General features: G+C 42.9%; 1 protein-coding gene across 3 annotated transcripts in view; it reads left to right on the forward strand.

Moving 5' to 3' along the window:
• Positions 1 to 11018: 11018 nt before the first annotated feature.
• LOC306748434 (protocadherin Fat 3-like) overlaps positions 11019 to 19918 on the forward strand; it is a gene marked incomplete at both ends in the record, with an annotated part of 98467 nt that continues 89567 nt past the window's right edge. For all 3 annotated transcript variants that reach the window (XM_079231599.1, XM_079231601.1, XM_079231600.1), the window contains one exon: positions 11019 to 14328. In XM_079231599.1, coding sequence (XP_079087725.1) covers positions 11019 to 14328 — 3310 coding nt within the window. The remainder of the gene's footprint in view (positions 14329 to 19918) is intronic.

Here is a 19918-nt window from a genome sequence, read left to right on the forward strand (position 1 = left end):
CTGGTTTAAATATATGTCCATTGTAGATCTGAGCAACTAAAGAATCATATACAACTTTCTTCATTTATAAAAAGATTTGTCTTTTCATGATCTGTTAATTCCCTCAATAATTTGTATTATGGATACAATTAAAGTCAGAGAGAGCGGGAGAGTCTTCTGTTTGTCAGCAGAAACACTTTTTAGATAACTTATCATAATTTCCATTCAGTCACGTGAGGCTGATCATTCCTGGACATCGGGTTTGATGAGTTATGTCATTTCAACTTCACCTGAAACAGAGCCTTATAAATTAATTCCAGTGTTCAAGAGAAACCATAATCAATGAGAACTGTGTCTTTATTAGTATAAGTACAGTGATCATAAATCTCTCCAGCTGTTAAAGCCGACTGACAGATGTGATCAGATGTGATCTGCGGCCGCAGTCATCAGAAACCAATGTTGCTTCACGTGACGCTTCAGAGGAGAGGACGTTTCATGTCTCTTCAAAGATGTTTCCTTGTGTCATCTCTCCTCGTGTCCTTTCTCCTCGCATGGTTTCCTTGTGTCCTCTCTCCTCCCATGGTGTTCTCTGTCCTTGCATGGTTTCCTTGCGTCTCTCCATGCATCATCTAGTGGGAGGGACTAAGATGCAAGGAAACAACACACGTGAGGGAAACGGGGATGCAATTAAGAGACTTGGGATGCAGCTGTGCTGGGAAAAACGTGTATGGCTTGTGATTATCAAACTAACTTCCTGGTGTTGACGAGCCGCTCTGCCTAATTGAATGACCAATACTCAGACAGAGCATCCTAGTTAGGTGATGATGATGATGTTGCATGCTGTATATACTCATGGCATAAGACAAGATGTGGAAATAATTTTAATATTATACAATGAGATATTTGTATCAAGGAAATTATAATTATTAATAATGTATACTATTGCCCCCTGACTAAAGCAGTGGACAAATAAGTGTACTAGTCCCATAGGAATCAATCAAACAAGGTTACTGTAGTAAAACAAATACAACCAACCAAATATGTTTAGTATGATAATTCTAGAATGGAAACGTTCCTAGTTAAAATAATCCAGTCTTTACTTCAAAAGTAATTTGATAGGATGCAAATGTAGTTGTTGAAGTAACTTTGAAGTTTACTATAATAATACAGTATGTGGCTTTTTCCTAAGATTTACAAAAGAAGGTTTCCCATTATAGTGAAACCACTATTAAGTTACTTAACTGTACCCGTTCAAACTGTAATCTGCCGAAGTAATCAACCATGTGTCACATGTGACATGTGTAGAGTTTGCAGCTGTGGCCTTCCTTTTGCTTCCCATTGAACGCTGTTGTAGTTCCGGCCTTTTCCCTCCTAGCCTCATACTCACTGGGTTTCTTTTGGGTTTGAGTCAGTACTTCACAAGGAGGTTTAAATGTTGCAGGAGATGAAAGCAAGCAGACATTCTTTCTCTGCGGCCCGGTACCAAGGGACCCACGGACCGGTACCGGGTTGGGGACCGCTGCTTTAAAAGACAGGATTCAAGATTCAAGATATTTTTTATGTCATTTGCACAGATAACAGACTTCACTCTGTCACTCTGTACAATGAAAAGCATATTTTGCTGGATCCTCCTAACACACAGAAATTACAATAAAAAGGTAAAAGATAAATACAAATAAGGCACAAAAATGTGATGACAGTATTGCACAGTCAGTGTATAAAGCACAGCATTTAAAGTGCACTATGCATTGCTACAAATATACAAGCATGGTCGTGACATGAAGTGACAGCAGCAGCTTTACAGTTCAGTGATGTGTGTGTGTGTTCACCAGCCTGATGGCCTGTGGGTAGAAACTGTTTGTCAGTCTCGTGGTTCTGGACTTCAGACTCCTGTAGCGTCTGCCTAATGGCAGGAGCCAGAAGAGTCTGTGCTGGGGGTGTGTTGTGTCCCTGATGATGTGGTGTGTTCTTCTGGTTACTCTGGTGGAGTAAATGTCTTGAAGTGAGGGGAAAGCTGCTCCTGAGATGAACTGTGCAGTTTTTATCACATGCTGGAGTGCCTTCCTGTCCTGGGCAGTGCAGTTTCCATACCACACTGTGATGGAGCTGTAGGGACGCTCTCCACTGTACATCTGTAGAAGTTGCTGAGAATTTTGGATGGCATGCCGAATTTCCTCAGCCTTCTTATGAAATACAGTCGCTGCTGGGCCTTTTTAATGTTCTGCAGTGCGTTGTGAGACCAGGTGAGGTCCTCACTGATGGAGGAATTTAGTTTCCAATGATGGAAGATAAATAATAAATATTTAATCCACATCCTTCTACCATATCATGAGAACCAAATGACACGTTGTTCAATTAGTCATGAATCAGAAAGAAACCATGTTTACTGCAGGTCACCCTCCCGTGACCTAGAGCTAGAGCTACTGAGCAGACCTGCTCGCTCTCTCTGTTTACATCTACCCCTCCCAAAGTATTGTCCTCTGATCCGCCTCCTTCCCTTCTCTCTCTCCGTCAGAGGGCTCTGTGGGGGATCCGGGGGGTTCTCATGTTCCACGGCAGCTGGATGGGGGAGGTGAGACCGTGTGTGAAACACTGCTTCGTTTTCTGCTGCCATTTTGTCGTAGTAGCAGCAGCACTATTAATATTGTGTGTGTGTGTGTGTGTGTGTGTGTGTGTGTGTGTGTGTGTGTGTGTGTGTGTGTGTGTGTGTGTGTGTGTGTTCCCACATAATGCAGTGGATGGTTTGTGACACACCTCCTGGTAACCTCCTTTCTGTGGCTAGTAGACCGAACACTGAGACTGAAGTATTTGTATGATGATCTTACCAATCTACCAGGATGGACAGAAGTACAATAGATGTCATGTGTTCAGCATGAACAACACATTCAATGAATATGACAGAAATGATTCATATAATGAGAGCAGTTATGATGAAAAAGTAAAACTAGCAAAAATAGATTTAATAGAATAATAATGATAATAAAAGCAGTAATAGTATTGGCAATGCTAATTGCAATGCAACTAATAATAATAATAATTAAAGCTGCTAGCAGCTGTGAGCGGGTCCTCGCTCCGGCACGTCGGGAACGCCGGAGGGTCGCCGGCTCCCCCGGCCGAAGCGTCTGCCCGCCGGTCGAACAGACATTCTTTTACCCTGGTGGAGCATTTGACGCGGGAAATTGCTCTTTGCAAAATACTTTACCGGTTCCCGCAGAGACGACACGCTCGACAACACGCATCAGGTCACTCTATGTGAAGCTTAGACCAGGTCATGTGAATTGCATGTAAATTCAATGCCGTTTGGCTGATTTCCTTTCGACAGTAGGTGGCGCGATGACAATCCGAACATTTCTTCATGTGCATGTGCTCAGGCTTGGACCGGCATCATGCATGAGACGTTTTGGGGGGATAGCATGATGTATCTAGGAGTTACAACAGGTTTCTCTCATATAGCAAACCGCACAAAATGGGTGTGTCTTTGGATCCACGCCACGTCGAGGCTGTTGACCAAAAATGCGAACAAAGCACAACCTATGCTCATAAGGGTCTTGAGATCATCCTTGAACAGAATTGAAGTCGATCGCATAAATATTGTCGGAGGGGTTAGCAAAAGCAGAAACGCTAGATAAGATAAAAAAAGACAAAAAATACCCCAAAAAGCCCAAATTAGCCGAATAACTCTAGCGCCCTCTAGTGAATCTGACCAAGCGTGTAGGAGAAAGCGGCAAGAATGTCTTTTGTAGAGCAGGTGGAGATGGACATGTGTGAATTTTTTCAAGTCAATCGGACATTCTGGATGAGGGGTGTCGGCGGTGCAACTTATATCAGATGGCTACTTTTACCAGGCCTGACAATCGTGCCAAATTTGGTGACTTTTGGAGTATGGCAAGTACCCCAAATAGTAGTCCAATGTACAAAAATAAGAATCAGGAAGAAAAAGAATCCTTGCAATTTCAATAGGGTCCTATGTCAGTCGCTCGGACCCTAATAATAGCAGCAGCAGGAGGTGTCCGGCAGGACCTGGCTCCAGATGAAACCACGATCCATGTAAACCTGTGAGGAGAGAAAGCACAAAGACTGCATGGAAGAAGTAGAGTTAGTAATGCGCATTAATGGAACATGAATTCATCCAGCAGGAGAGAGAGAAGGGGAGAGAAGAGGAGAGAGAGAAGAGGAGAGAAGAGGCGAGAGGAGCTCAGTGTATCCTAAGATAGTTCATTGTTCAGTAATACAATGCTAATGCACAGTGGAATGTGTCACTATGCAGCTGCTGAGAGCTGGAGTCACATTGGACAGCAGTTGGAGAACTGGTCCCATAGTTATCCAACTTTGGAGCTGAGACGGAGTAATGCTCCCCTCCTTTCCATCATTTGTCTCAGTTAGGTTTGAGACCCTGATAGGGCTGCTCTCTAACTGTTGATTATTTCCAGCATCAGTCAAGCTTTTACTTATTGGTTTGTCTCAAAATGACATACATTATCTTCCAATCTAATTATAATGGTGAAGACAAAGAAGGCTGCTTTTTAGAAAAACGCAGAAAGCCATGTATCACAGTCCTCTACAGTTGTCCCAGATATTCACTAAATCAGGCCAAAACTGGCCAACCAGATTTGACTTGGAGCTGTCCGATTCAGCTACAGCCCCACAGAGAATAATGGTGTCACTACCTAAAGGAATGGGCAGAAGGTATTGTTGAAACACCAGCACACTGCCCTCTATTGGGTTCAGTGAACTGAGAATCAGTGTTAGCTGAACAGTTTGTCAGTTGCAGTTCAGACAGTTGTTCCGAGAGCAGCCGGATGGAAATGTGACCCTCTTCCTTTCCAACCCTCCAGTGATTGTGTGAAGCCTCTAACATCCCTCAGTGGGGAGAGGGGGTTAGCTAACTCATGCCAATCAAGAAAACACACACACACACACACATGTATGTGCCTCTCTGTAGTTCCTTAATAAGTGTTTGTGTGTAGACGTGAAGATAAAAACAAATGCCTGGAACGCCACACAGAGAGGAGCCACTTACAATCATTTGGGCTCAGTATTGACTGAACTTCCCATTATAGAATGGGTTAATATCACTTGTGTATTACCACACACACCGAGGAGAGGAAGGGGAGAAGAAAAGAGGAAAGTAGTAAGGTGGGATGGAGGAAGTAATGAGGAGAGGATAGATAAAAGTAAAGTATAGGGATAAATAAATGGAGGAAGAAATGGTGAATGCAGCAGGGGAGGAGAATAACAGGAGCAAATGGAAGAGGGTGAAAGGGAAAGATGAAGGAGGAAATACTTGATGGGGAGGGAGGAGGAGCTTTGTGTGAGAAAAGGTAGGAGGGAGGATAAAGGAAGAAAGGAACGTGTGAGGAGCAGGGAGGGGTGATGGCACAAAGCTGACAATACGTGTGTGTGTGTGTGTGTGTGTGTGTGTGTGTGTGTGTGTGTGTGTGTGTGTGTGTGTGTGTGTGTGTGCTGACAGAAGGAATTATTCTTTTGTCTCACTGTACCAGCACTGAGGAGTTGGCTAGCACCTCCCTATTGGCCGAGGAGACGTTCAGATAAAAAACATTCCTGAATGTGATTGGTCGGTGGGTCCAGTCCGCTACCCCTCTCCCAGGTCTTCTCACATCTCAATATGGACCAGACTGTGTTGGATCTCTAATTGGATCGCATTCTGTTTGAAACATTAGTCCATGCAACAGAGAAAATGATACTAAAGAGTTGTTCTCTTGAGCGGCTGCAGTGAGCATGGGTCTGTGCTTATTACAGTGATTCTGAATCGGATGATTTCATCTGGAACAGAGTGGTTTAGTAGAGTTTGTGAGCATATTTACATTTTTAGTTTCTCAGATGAATGAAGAGTGAATATCCCGACCTGTGTCCACTGTGTGAGGACAACACTGTGATGGGAGGGGAGCGCTGCTCGCCTCATGTTAATTGCTCATCAATTACTCAGAGCCAGATTACATACACACCACGGACACTGCAACGTATCAGCTGTGTGTGTGTGTGTGTGTGTGTGTGTGTGTGTGTGTGTGTGTGTGTGTGTGTGTGTGTGTGTGTGTGTGTGTGTGTGTGTGTGTATTGCCCACTGCATCACTAAAGACTAAAAGGTTAAGCTTTGTTTGCTCTGGGAGAACAGTGACCTCTTTAGTGACCCATAATGTAACTTTATTTATTCAGTATATAGTCCGTTTCAAGAGGCGAACAGCACACTGGACTCCAGCAGACCTAATGTGGTGAGACCTGATGCTATAACAGTCGTACCAGTAATTAAGAATGGGTAACAACATCATGGCACATTGCATTCTGGGTAGTGGTTGCTATGTTTCAGGATACTATGTTTAAATGCTTTCAATCATTTTCAACCACACAGACGACATGAAGAACAAAGAACAGAGAACACAAACTCCCATGAAACCCTTTCAAATTTAATTTAATTTAATTTGTATAGCCCAGTAACACAAATCACAGATTTGCCTCACAACCAATACAACATACTACATTGTCTTTCCACGGAGCCAACTAACCTTGACAGTTATTGCTTTGCATCACCAACTATTGTCTGTAGTGGTTATACTTTGAGTTGTCTGATGCATTTTTCAGCAATGTCTTTTGAAGTTGTAGCAGAAAGACAAAGTGTGAATCGTTGGTAATTGAGTTTTTCTGGCCCAATGGATGCCTTTTTGCTGATTGATGTTTTAACCACAGTTGACAGTCCTAACTGTGGGCGCCATTGTGCTGCAGTTCTCTGTATGGATGAGATAATCCACAGTCCCCTTTTCTCCTCCTCGGTCTCCTCCTGTTGTCTTGTCGTGCCGTTTGTTTTCTCCTACACCTCTCATGCTCTTCATTCCCTCTCGTCTTTCTGTTTGTCTTCCTACACTCCTTTCACATAGAGGAGGCAGTACTTTTCACAGCAGGACAGAGAAAGGCAGTCCCAGTGTTTTGCTGCATAGAAGGATTTGTCCGTGAGGCCTCTTAAATAAAATGAAATCATCTATATTTGCCCGTTAGGTGTATGGAATGAGATGAGCTGAGGCAACATGGTAATTCAAACAGTGCGCGTATGAATAAAAAGTCACAGGTTAAAATTGCATTTGCTTGCATCAATCAAGCCTTTAAATGTTGATCCTGCTCGTCAATTTTAAGATTAACTTCACACTGAATCCAGTCTTAATAAGTTAGTTATTACTCGATGAGGCAACCAGGTTCCAGTCTTTAGTTTTCATTATTATATGAAAAACGAATACGGAGTAGTCCTGTGTAGGCTATGTAAAGGCCAAAAAGGCCCAAATGTGACATTCAGCCACCAGAACGAGCACCACTGCTAGTATGCAGTGAAACACAGGAATCGCTTCCTGCCCTAACTGTGATAATTATAGCCTCCTCTGTCTGAAGGGAGTGTCGTTCTAGTTAGACTACTACTACTAGTAAGCTTGTAGTTTACAGTATGGATATTATCTTGAATAGGTCAATCAGCTATTTCCAAGAGATATACATTTAATAAATCACTACTTTGTTTTATGCATGTGTTATTGAAAACATACACATATATTAAATACTTAGAAGTTGACAGGCTCTCTTTTTTACTCATCAGTCAAACAAACAGAATATGCGCTGGCGTTTCATATTAGATCAAATGTTTTAAGGTAGTTTCAATTATCAGAACAATACGAACATGCAGGCTCTCTCATGTGGCTCAAAGCTGAACTGCAAATATAAATGTTAAACATAAGACTATGGAAGAAGTTCTGCTAATGTATTTGGTCACCCTAATAACATACCCTGCAACCAACCAGTGGGAATGGGTGCTATAGAAGACATGTTTGGTGGGTAAAGAACTAATATCAGTATATTATTCTGTCAGCTCTGCACTATGGGTATATGTGCTACTTGGTCAGCATGTGAGCAGGTAGCTAATGCAGAATAGCTGTTAAGCAATAGCTGTGCTTTAGCAGGGTCAGAGCCAGTGGCAGCAGCAGTGTGGAGGCTGCTGGCTGCTGTTTGCCACACAATTCAAGGCCAATTAAGCTGCTAGCAGCTGTCAGCGGGTCCTCGCTCCGGCACGTTGGGGGGAGCCGTGGGTTGCCGGCTCGCCCGGCCGAGAACGTTCCCCCGCCGGCCGGCCGGACGATCTTTTACCCTCGTTGAGCGCATGAGGCGGGAAATTGCGCTTTGCAAATACTTTACCGGTTCCTGCATCCGTCGTGTGGTGCTATACAACACGCTCGACGTGTGAAGCTTAGACCCCTGTTGTGCAAACATCATGTCAATCTGATGCCTTTTCGTCACCTAACACTGATTTCCTTTCGCTTGTCGATATCCTCAGGTGGTGACTTTTAGCAAGGACGACAAGTCTGGAGCAGAGGAGTTACAATAGCTTGTTTAATGTCTTTGACCAGTAGGTGGCGCAATGACAATGTGAACATACACATGCATCATGTTTCTCTTTGTGAAGGGTTGACCAGATCATGTAAATTACATGTAAATCTGATGCCGTTTGGCTGATTTCCTTGAACCAGTAGGTGGCGCTATGACAATGGGAACATACACATGCATCATATTTCTCTACGTAAAGTGTAGACCACATCATGTAAATTACATTTAAATCCAATGCCGTTTGGCTGATTTCCTTTGACCAGTAGGCGGCGCTATGGCAATCCGAACAATTCTTCATGTACATGTGCTCAGGCCTGTACCGGCATCATGCATGAGGAGTTTTGGGCAGATTGCATCATATATTTAGGAGTTACAACAGATTTCTCTCACACAGGGAACCGCACAAAATGGGTGTGTCTTTGGGTCCACGCCACGTCGAGGCCGTTGACCGAAAATGTGAACAAAGCACAAACGGCGCCCAATGTACAAAAATAAGAATCCTGAAAAATAATAAGAAGAATCCTTGCAATTACAATAGGATCCTCTCGGACTGACTACGTCAGTCACTCGGACCCTAATTAGCCTGCAATGGAAAGCTAATGAGAGGGTGTTTAGAACTGACAGTAAGTGGAGCTTCTCTGTGGAGAATGATAGTGTTTTTCTGTGTCGCTATCCCTTGTGGTGTGTGTGTGGCAAACATTTAGTAGACACAGGCTTGTGTGGTTTCTGTGTATTGAAACAACATGGCAATTATGCACTGAAGAAGAAGCAGGATAATTTCAATGATTTCAATTTCCAGGGTGTCTGCAGTTTCTTCTAAGGAACACAACATTTTCATCAACCAATCACGTTGTGCGTACACTTTATTGTACAACAACAAGACAGAGGCTGACTCTTTCAAAGGCAGAGCAGACCGGATCCGTTTATTCGGTTCATATCTTTCACAATAAAAATATTGTTTATTAAAATGTTCTCAGAGCATTTTGCTAACATGAAACTCAATAAAATAGTGTTCCGTACCTTAGTTATCATCAATGATCAGTGGTTATCTGCCTGCCAGACACTGCTCTGGGTCAGCATAACCTGGTGATTGGTCCACACAACTAATCATTTTTCCCTTAAATTTAAATTATTGTAATTCTGTGTGGAAGTAGGACCCAGTCAAGTAAGATGTTCATGGTACGTAAATGTATTGAGTAAATGTCTGTTAACTGTGCATATGACCATACAAATATCTTGAATCTTGAATCTTCATGGTACTTCCAAATGTGGCTGCCTCTTGGGTATTATGTTGTCATGTACACATTTTTAAATAACAGCTAAAATCAAATTGTACATTTGTAACAGCAGTGGTGCCACATACTGCTACAGTCTCATGAGCGTTTTCACATATTTCAACACTGTCCTCTATCCATTCACATACACACATTTGCAGAGTAGACATACAGGCAAATAATCCAGATCATTTCAGATCCCAGACATGGGACACAGTGCCATGAGTCTGTAAGTGAAGAGTGAAAACTGAACAAAACCAGCAAGGATTCAAATGGTTACTGCAGTATCGATGCATCATTACTGGGCCTCCATACTTGTGCTAGTTTTTCAAAGGAGAGATGTACTGACCCAGTAAAGCTGACTTAGACCCTCAGACACTTCGAACAGAAAAGTCCTCTAAACCGCTGTCACTGACTCAAGTTGACACTGAGATGACAGTTTAAGGTCAGACAAAAACTGAAGTGTTTTTGGTATTTCACTCGTTTGGATTCCAGCCTTTATTCCCTGAATGTCTGTTGGATTGCATTTAAATGCAGGCCTAAGCATCGGTTTGCTTTGTTTCAGATGAGGTGGTTTTTGGTCACGCTCGCAAAGCCAAATGTCATTTTTTGTTGTTGTCTGTGAGTCAGAAGTTAAAACTGGATCGGTTCCTGTTTGAAACAAAAAAAGTTTGTATTCTTGCAGGAGCTGTGTGTCTGTGAGTGTAACTGTGTGTGTTGTTGAAAATGTGTAGATTTAGTTTTGCACTTCAGCAGTGTGTTATTATCAGTGCGCTCAGACAGTCTGTCTTTTCCCACCCCATCTCTCCATCCCTTGTGGGGGAAAATGCAGAGTTATCAAAATGCAGACCACTGTGGCACTCCTATGGCCACAACATGGCTTTCACTGGATCCGACTTTTCTCCCAGAGCGGCACATATCTGTGGCTGCTTAAAAAAAGAGAACAACATTTTAAAAAAGCAGCTAGTTGACCCTCTGTTTCAACCATAACTGTTTTGTATCTGGAGATATCACATGGTTTTTAGACACAGGACTGGAGTTTTCATGTATTTCAGGAAATGGGTTATAATAGGGTCATGTGTGGCAGCCATGCAATTATTTTGTTCCTTCTCAAACCACCTCTGGTTTTTCTTAAACTTTCAATTGACTGTTTACACTGATCTTAGTGTCCAGAGGCCATGCAAAGATGATGTAAGCCTTCCTTTTGGTTGCCCGGTAACTGTAGACACCCCTTCCCCTCCCCACTTACAATCAATCTCTGTAGTCCAATGGACATAACACAACACAAAAGGATAAAATAAGTCCCTGCTACATGTTGTAAATCCCCTGTGTAGCTAACCATTAGGTCCCACTGTCTCTGTCTCTTTCTTTACAGGATGGAGTGATGATGGGATGGATGTGAAAATGGGCCAGTGGGCAGGGATGCGAGCCCCTCTCCTCAGCCTGGCCCTGCTGCTACCGTTGCTGGTCTTCAAGCCACTACCCTGCTGCGGCCAGAACACCCAGGGAGGCCTTCAGGATGGACCTCACTTTGGCTTCACTCAGACTGTCTACCACGCTACGGTTTACGAAAACTCAGCAGCACGCACCTATGCCAACAGTAAAGTTAAAATGGGCATCCACCTGGCCCAGCGCACCTGGGAGATCCGCTACAGAATCACTTCAGGTGATGATGAAGGGTTTTTTAAGGCAGAGGAGTATGTGCTGGGCGACTTCTGCTTCTTGCGCATACGGACTAAAGGTGGCAATGCAGCTATCTTGAACCGAGAGATTCAGGATAATTATGTATTGACAGTAAAAGCCTCTGTCAAGGGAGAGACTCTCCTTGAGACCTGGACTAAAGTCAGCGTCCAGGTCTTGGATATGAATGACCTGCGACCTTTGTTCTCACCCACTACTTACTCCGTCACCATAGCGGAGAGCACCCCTCTCAGGACTAGCATAGCACAAGTTACCGCCACTGATGCAGATATTGGCTCCAATGGGGAGTTTTACTATTTTTTCAAGGAGAAAATGGAGCTATTTGCTGTACACCCAACCAGTGGAGTGGTTTCTCTCAGTGGAAAGCTAAATGTTGATGAGCAGAATCGGTATGACTTAGAAATCCTGGCAGTTGACCGTGGCATGAAGCTCTATGGAAATAATGGGGTCAGCAGCACAGCCAAACTTTTTGTCCATGTAGAGCGCGTGAATGAGCATGCCCCAGTCATGAATGTAGTCACCCACAGCCCCTCGGGGCTTAATAAAAACCCTGTGTATGCCATGGTCACTGTTGAAGACTTGGATGAAGGCTTGAATGGAGACGTAGACTCAGTGGTCATTGTTGGTGGAGACCCTTCAGAGCAGTTTTTTGTTGAAAGATCTGTGCAAGGCGAGTTTGCTATAAAGGCCTCTGAGTCATTACATTGGGAGACTTACCCTTATGGCTGTAACCTTACTTTGCAGGCTAAAGACAGGGGAGACCCACAGAAGTTTTCTGCCGTCAAGGTTGTCCATATTATGGTCAAGAAACGGCAGACAGCAGAAGCTGCGTTTGAGCGGGAGTTGTATGATGTTCGTCTGAATGAAATTTCACCACCAGGTACGATTGTAGAGGCTGTCCAAATCAGACCAGAGCCAGATGATGCAGAATATATCATGACACCTTCTGCAGATTCAGCTTTTTTTCAAATGAACACATTAACAGGTGCAATCTCAACCACTCAGTGGTTCACTCAGGTGTCCCAGGATGTGTTTAATCTGGAGGTATTGGAAATAGATAGTGAGCTCAAAGTTAAAGTGCGGGTAACCATTGAAGATGCCAATGACAACCCACCATCATTTGATCAGGCTTTTTATGAGGTTTTGGTCAATGAAAGTGTACTTGTTGGGACCAACGTATTGACCGTTTCTGCAGTGGATGAGGATAAAGGAGAAAATGGATACATAACTTATAGCATTTCCAGCCTTCAGTCGTTACCCTTCAAAATCAATCAGTTTTCTGGTATCATCAGCACCACTAAAGAGTTGGACTTTGAATCCTCATCAGAGAGCTTTGCATTTGTTGTTAGAGCATCTGACTGGGGGTCGCCTTACAGGCGAGAGAGTGAAGTTAATGTAACAATCCACCTGGAAAATGTAAATGACAACCAGCCATTGTTTGAGAAGGTAGCGTGTCAGGGGGTAGTCCCCAGGGATTTCCCAGTGAATGAAGTGATTACCACAATGTCTGCGATTGACATAGATGAGTTGGAGCTAGTGAAATATAAGATCATTTCAGGGAACGAATGGGGGTACTTCAACCTCAACCCTGATTCAGGGGTCCTTTCATTGCAACATTCCCTTGCCACAGCGAGTACAAAAGACAATGTCTTTAGTCTCAAAATAACTGCCACAGATGGTGAGAACTTTTCTGATCCTATGTTTGTTAACATCTCTGTTGCTCATGGGAAATCTCCTCCAAAAACATTCAACTGTAAAGAGACAAGGGTAGCCCAAAAGTTAGCTGAGAAATTACTAAAAAAGTCCAAAGCTAGCACCAAGCCGAAGATCGATGAAGGTTTTATTGACCTTTTCTCTGTCAATCGGCAAACGCCCCAGTTCGACAAAGCTTTCCCCACAGATATTGCTGTGCGGGAAGACCTAAAGATTGGTTTGAGTGTTTTCAAGGTCAATGCCTATGATGGTGACACAGGTTTCAACGGTCAGATTCTATACTCTATTTCAGATGGAAATACTGACAGCTGTTTCATCATTGACATGGAGACTGGCCTTATCAGTGTCTTCCTCCCTATGGACAGGGAAAAGAGGGATTGTTATCTCCTCAACCTAACTATCTATGACCTTGGCCTTCCACAGAAAACTGCCTGGCGTTTGCTTACTGTCTACATAGAGGATGCTAATGATAATGCACCTCAGTTTTTGCAAGAAGGAGGCTATATAATTGTCATACCCGAAAACACTGCCATAGGTACTGATGTTATCCAGGTTGAGGCAACTGACAAAGACCTTGGACCTAATGGGGAGATTGTATACTCTGTTTTGACCAGCACCAGCCAGTTTGGTATCAACTGCACTAATGGCATAGTGTATGTTGCTGGCCAACTAGACAGGGAGTTTGTTTCATCTTTTAACCTGAAGATTGAGGCCCGGGACAAGGCAGAGAAAGGGGGGCAGCGGTTTTCTGTGATCACTTTGAAAATCATATTAGAGGATGTGAATGACTGTCCCCCACTATTTATCCCCAACGTTTACAAAGCCAGGGCTTTAGAGGATCTTCCAGTAGGAACTGTTGTGGCATGGTTAGAAACACAGGACCCAGATTTGGGGTTGGGAGGACAGGTCCGGTACTCTCTAGCCAACGACTACAATGGATGGTTTGAGGTAGACAGGGCCAGCGGGGCTATTCGACTGACAAAAGAGCTAGACTATGAGACCCAGCAGTTCTACAACCTCACTGTGAAGGCCAAAGACAAGGGAAGGCCTGTATCTCTTCTCTCTGTCACCTTTGTGGAGGTGGAGGTCGTAGATGTGAACGAAAATCTCTACGCTCCATACTTTTCCCACTTTGCCCTGACAGGATTAGTTAAAGAGAATACCCGGATTGGAACTACCCTCCTCCAAGTCATTGCTAACGATGATGACACTGGCAGAGATGGAGAAATCCAGTATTCCATTCATGATGGCAGTGGACTTGGACGGTTTGGCATTGATGAAGAGACAGGTGAGTTTTATTTTTTGTGTACGTGTAATTTTACTTGTACTTCACTATTTTTTTTATCTAAAGTATTGCACTTAGAAAAATGTAAAATTGCAGTTACAGAGTCAGTACAAAAACCACATTAGAAAGTCATGATAAACTGTGTGAAAAAAACAAATGCAAGGTGTCAGAGAAGAAGCTGCTGGTGTGTCTGTGGCCACAAGAGGGCAGAGCTCCACATCCAGAGAGGTGACACCTGGTGGGAGACACAAGACTCAGAAAGAAGTTCAGACAGATTAGAGATTACTTTGTGATTTCTATAACTCACTGTACAGGGGAGGATGTCAGCAACCTCTGTGTTTCCTAGAAACTAAGCATTGTGTGTCGCAGCACACGGTGTGTAAAAACTGGACAGGCTCTCTTTTTGGTGTAATGTGTGCCTTTGTGGGCTGCTACTGCAGTGTGGTGTTGACATTGTCTTTAGATCTCTATGTTGGCTGCCTAGGCAATGCTGTATACTGATGTAAGGCTTTATTGGGGACGATGGTTGTATATTTAAGTGATAATCAGTTGTATGGACAGGCTGCAAATGTCTATCGACGACGTGATGTCCCGTTTACAGAGCCAGGGCTTTGTATGAACAGTGGCTTTTTTCTTCTGCACACACACAGGAAGGACGGCAAGGAGGTTTTTTTCACAAAATTTAACAGATTATAATTGCAGTGTAAAAATGATAATTTGTTGAATTAGCAACATATTCATTCTATGGTCACACAATGTTAGACAATTATATATAGTCTGAATGTATCACCTGTCCCACATAAAAGGACAACGGTCGTCAATAGAACATTTTGACTCATTATTTATTAAACAAACACTCACACAGATACACACACACAGTCGTAACCCGGTGAGGTTGTCCCAAGGTGATGAACAGGAGCAGAGTGGAAAGGAGGATTTATGGCCCTTGTTAGCTGAGACTTGGCAAGGTCCATAAATCAGCCCCACGCTGCTGAGAAACACGACAAAACACAATTAGAACTTATTATCACACACACACACACACACACACACACACACACACACACACACACACACACACACACACACACACACACACATACACACATACATGGCCGGCTCTGCAAACCATAACTTTGAATATTTATTTTAAAGAACGCCGTAATTGGGATTTAGGGACGGGGCCTGGGTTGAAAGCGTGGAGCAAGCAAGTGAAAGCCACCATGGCGGACTGTGACAGACTGAGATAGCTGTCAATCAAACAAACGTACCTCAAACTCACAAGGGTTTATTTTATATTTTCAAATCAGTTTTCTATGAATAGGAATTTTAAATACATGTCCTGTTAATGATTTGACCTTGCATTTTATTTTTTCCTTTTTCTGTTTTATCCAGCAGATACCAATTTGGCCAATTTAAATCATATCAACTTAAGAATGTGTTATTAGCTTGATATCCAAAGATAAACCTAATTCCCAGAGCAGCCGCTCACCTTGCTGCTCCATGGTCATGCCGCTTTATATAGAGTCTTAGTTGGCAAACCGTTCTAGTTCTTATTGGCGAGGAAGTATACATCTGTGTATCAGTGACTGTACTGCAGACATTCTCATTCATGTTTTATTATTCACATATTGACGAAAGCAGGTTGAAAATGTATGTCATTGCCTTTACATTACACGTTTGTCTTGGGGCATAGGAATGTGGAGTAAATGTGGAGAAGTAGGCAGTGACTCTGCTGTCCTGACTTTAGAGCGAAAGAGGGGTCTCTAGTATTTTAGTACTTTGCATGTGTGTAGTGTCTCAGTGTAGGCGTTTTTTTCTCTGATGTTTCATAACCTAAAACAATGGTGGGCAGCTTAATGCTGTTGTGTGTTAATATAGATGTGTTGTAGTCTGCCAGAAGCTGTCTTATCATTAGACACCCGCCTTTACTTCCCACATACACACACTTACCTTGAAAGTTGAACCTTTCCATGTCGGTCTCCCACCCACTCGGTTCAGCAGGAAGCTCTTTACACCAAGACTCTTAATCACAGTGTCACTTCTCCCTGTGGGAACTGCAGAGTTTTGGGAAAGAAAGAAAGAAAGACAGAAAAGAGGAGGTGAAGGGGGGATTCATGGCTCCCAATTCTACAGTGATTCATTTCTAACAGGCGGGGAGGCCCGCAGCTTTGTTTTCCAACAAAACCAGCATTGTGGAACCTTGAATGTGCAGCCAGGAGTTAACATAAAGGCAGATGCACACACACACACACACACACACACACACACACACACACACTGACGCACGCACACACACACACACACGCACACACACACACACACACACACACACACACACACACACACACACGCACACACACACACACACACACACACACACGCACACACACACACGCGCGCACGGACTTACTGACTGACATCAGGTAAATCCAAATCTGAAAAGCACTGACCTGGGGGTCGTCTTTGCAGCCTTCCAGTGCTTTCCTTAAACATAGTCAAAGCAATCCGCTGGAAAAGGATTGTTTGAAAAAAACGTAGTAAACATATATATTTTGGGGCCGATCACACCAGTGCAGCCGCTTCAAAAACGCCTTGGCAAAAACGCGCCGGGCAAAACAGCGTGCGCAACCGGACATTGATGAGCTGTGCGACTCCGCGCCTTGCGCTTAAAAGTTGAGAATATTCTAACTTTTATGCATGCCTAAAAAACACTAGTTATGAAGTTAAAAGGCGCGCATGAAAGGCGCGCCGTACCATAGGAAAACAATGGTTTTGCTAGCGACGCGTTTTTGAGAGTCGCGTCTGGTGTGATCGCCCTCTTAGTCATGTTATCAATAGTACCGAATGCAGTATCTTTGTCGACTTAATTGCTATCAATGGAGTTTATTCGGTGATATCAGTGAATCTGTTGAGGATGAAATCTTCCTAAATCCATTTTAAAGTGGTGACGGAATGGCTACCCGTTTCATAATGAACCAAAAATATGTTTACACTTCTCCACGGGAGGGCTGGTTTATCTCTCCGGGCGCATTTCCTCTGCGGTGGTGGTCAGGGACCGGCTATAGTTCGGCTCGTGTCTCGAGTCGTGTGATGAGAGCGCAGATGCCACAGACACCGCTCAGCGGGGAGTTGACGATAACTTTTACATTACGGAGGAGCTGCTGGGTCTGAGGAGTCTCAAGGGCACAACAACGGGGAAGGACATTTTGAAGCTGTGTCAGATCCACCACAGAGAAGTTCAAGCTTTCCTGTCTGATGTTGAAGCTGAACACGGCACCAATTTTCTCAGTGTGAGGTCGCTGCTCAGTCGCGGCTCCAGCTGCAGTGGTTTTATTCCCTGAGATACAAAATTTACTCGTTTTTTAAAGAAAAGGGCCGACCTCTTCATGAGCTGTGACCCTCTAGGGTGGGCAGACCTGGCATTTCTATTTGATCTCATCATCATCTCAACACACTGAACAAGAGCCTGCTGTGCGAAGCTCCGTCTCTTTGAGACACAACTACGTAACTTCAATGCTGCGCTCTTTCCCACGCTGTCTGAAATCAGAGTAGCTTTTTCAGATGTCAACCTTCCTGCTAAAATGAGGAAATATGTGTCTGTCATCACATCTCATGACAGAATCAGTCAGCGCTTCCAAGATTTTTCTGCCATTGAGAAAGAAATCAAGTTGTTCTCGACTCCCTTTCTGATGGATACAGAAGCACAATTGACCTCATTTGTTTAATTTTCCAATATACCTCACCTCTCTTATTGAACTATAAATGGGTTTTGGGTCAAGGTTGGCCTGCTTGTGGCTTGTCTGTGGAGAACAGGGCTGGGCCTCTAGCTATACTCACACGCACACACACACGCACACAGACACGCACACTCACACACACACACACACACGCACACACACATGCACACAGACACGCACACACACACACGCACAAATGATTAGTAACAAACTCAATGACTGTCCATTGTACCGTCTGTAGACATGTAAACTCATTATGTACACGATCAGAGTAAAGCGGGTCATCCTTTAATCAGAAGATTAGGCAGTTCGATCCCTGGCTCCTCCACTATCTCCTCAAGCATGTCCAAGTGTCCTTGAGTAAGAAATTGAACCCCACATTACTTCTTCAGGCTGTGTGAGAGTGTGTGAATGATTAGATTACATCCTGATGGCAGCTGTGACCTCTGCCATTAGTGTGAATGAATGGCAGTGCTTTGAGTGGTCAGACGACTAGAAAGATGCTCTATAAGTGCCACAAAAAAAAATTGCAGATTTATAGCCCCCAAAAAATTGTTTATCCTTTATAATATGGTGTTGCTGCCCTAATGTTTCTGGGGCAGCATCATTCACAAACATGATATATTTACATGTTATATTGAAGATGGATTACATGGATAGTTTAATGAAAAGAAAGCAAGCACAGTGACTTTCATATTACCTCCTTCCTGCATGGTGAGGCCATTTTGTTTTGGATGCAGTATTGCGGCCTCTGCCAGAGGAAAACATGCCAACATGACAGCTGATATCCATTTAGGTATTTACTTATACCTAAAGTCACTTTCTGACGATCTGCTATTGTTATTATTATTATTATTATTATTATTATTATTATTATTATTATTATTATTATTATTCAGGGTTCATACGGTCATGGAAAACCTGGAAAAGTCATGGGATTTAAAAATGGTTATTTCCAGGCCTGGAAAAGTTATATTCATGTGTTCATGTCGTTCATTTATGCCGAGTTTGAAATAATTAATATGCTTTTAAAAGAAAGACGCTCAAAATATCATATATATCATATATATATATATATATATATATATATATATATATATATATATATATATATATATATATATATATATATAAGCAGGAATACATACAGGTAGGGCTGCAACTAACGATTATTTTAATAATCGATTAATCGGTTGATTATTTTTTCGATTAATCGATGAATCAGATAAAATAAAAAATAAAAAATTAATTTCCAACCTTTTATTCAAAAACAGACGTGATGGTGCAAAACATGTTCAGAAAGCACAAACAGGTTGCTCCTTGAACATCCCTGAGCTGTTCATTAAGAAAAAATAAAAAAAATGGACTAACACAAAAAACATACATGTATTTACATCTGCCAAATGTGAGCCCTTTTTACTGTAATGGATCTCCTTGGAGCAGAAGCTGCTTTTAAATACCCTGCTTTATCAATATGTATGAAACACTGCTTTATCAATGTGTATGAAACACTGCTTTATCAATATGTATGAAACACTGGGACAGAGGAAGCTGTACTGCTCCTCTCACGTCTGTTTTGACCTCCACCTTCAGTCCCAAGCTGCGCTGCATATAGAGCGTCCTCTTCCTTAAACTATTTCATTCTGGGCCTCTTATGACCACGACATCACGTTGTTGGTTAAGCCCAACCACGTGATTTGATTCATTCTACTTTGAGTAAAAAAATAAAAAACCTTTAGCCAGATCCTCCGGTGTGCCAGTTTAACGTTAACGAGTGACTGGTGAATTGAACCAGACCGGGGGTTTACGGCCAGGGCTGCAACTAACGATTATTTTAATAATCGATTAATCGT

Source organism: Taurulus bubalis, assembly GCF_910589615.1.
Source record: "Taurulus bubalis genome assembly, chromosome: 16".
Lineage (NCBI taxonomy): Eukaryota > Metazoa > Chordata > Actinopteri > Perciformes > Cottidae > Taurulus > Taurulus bubalis.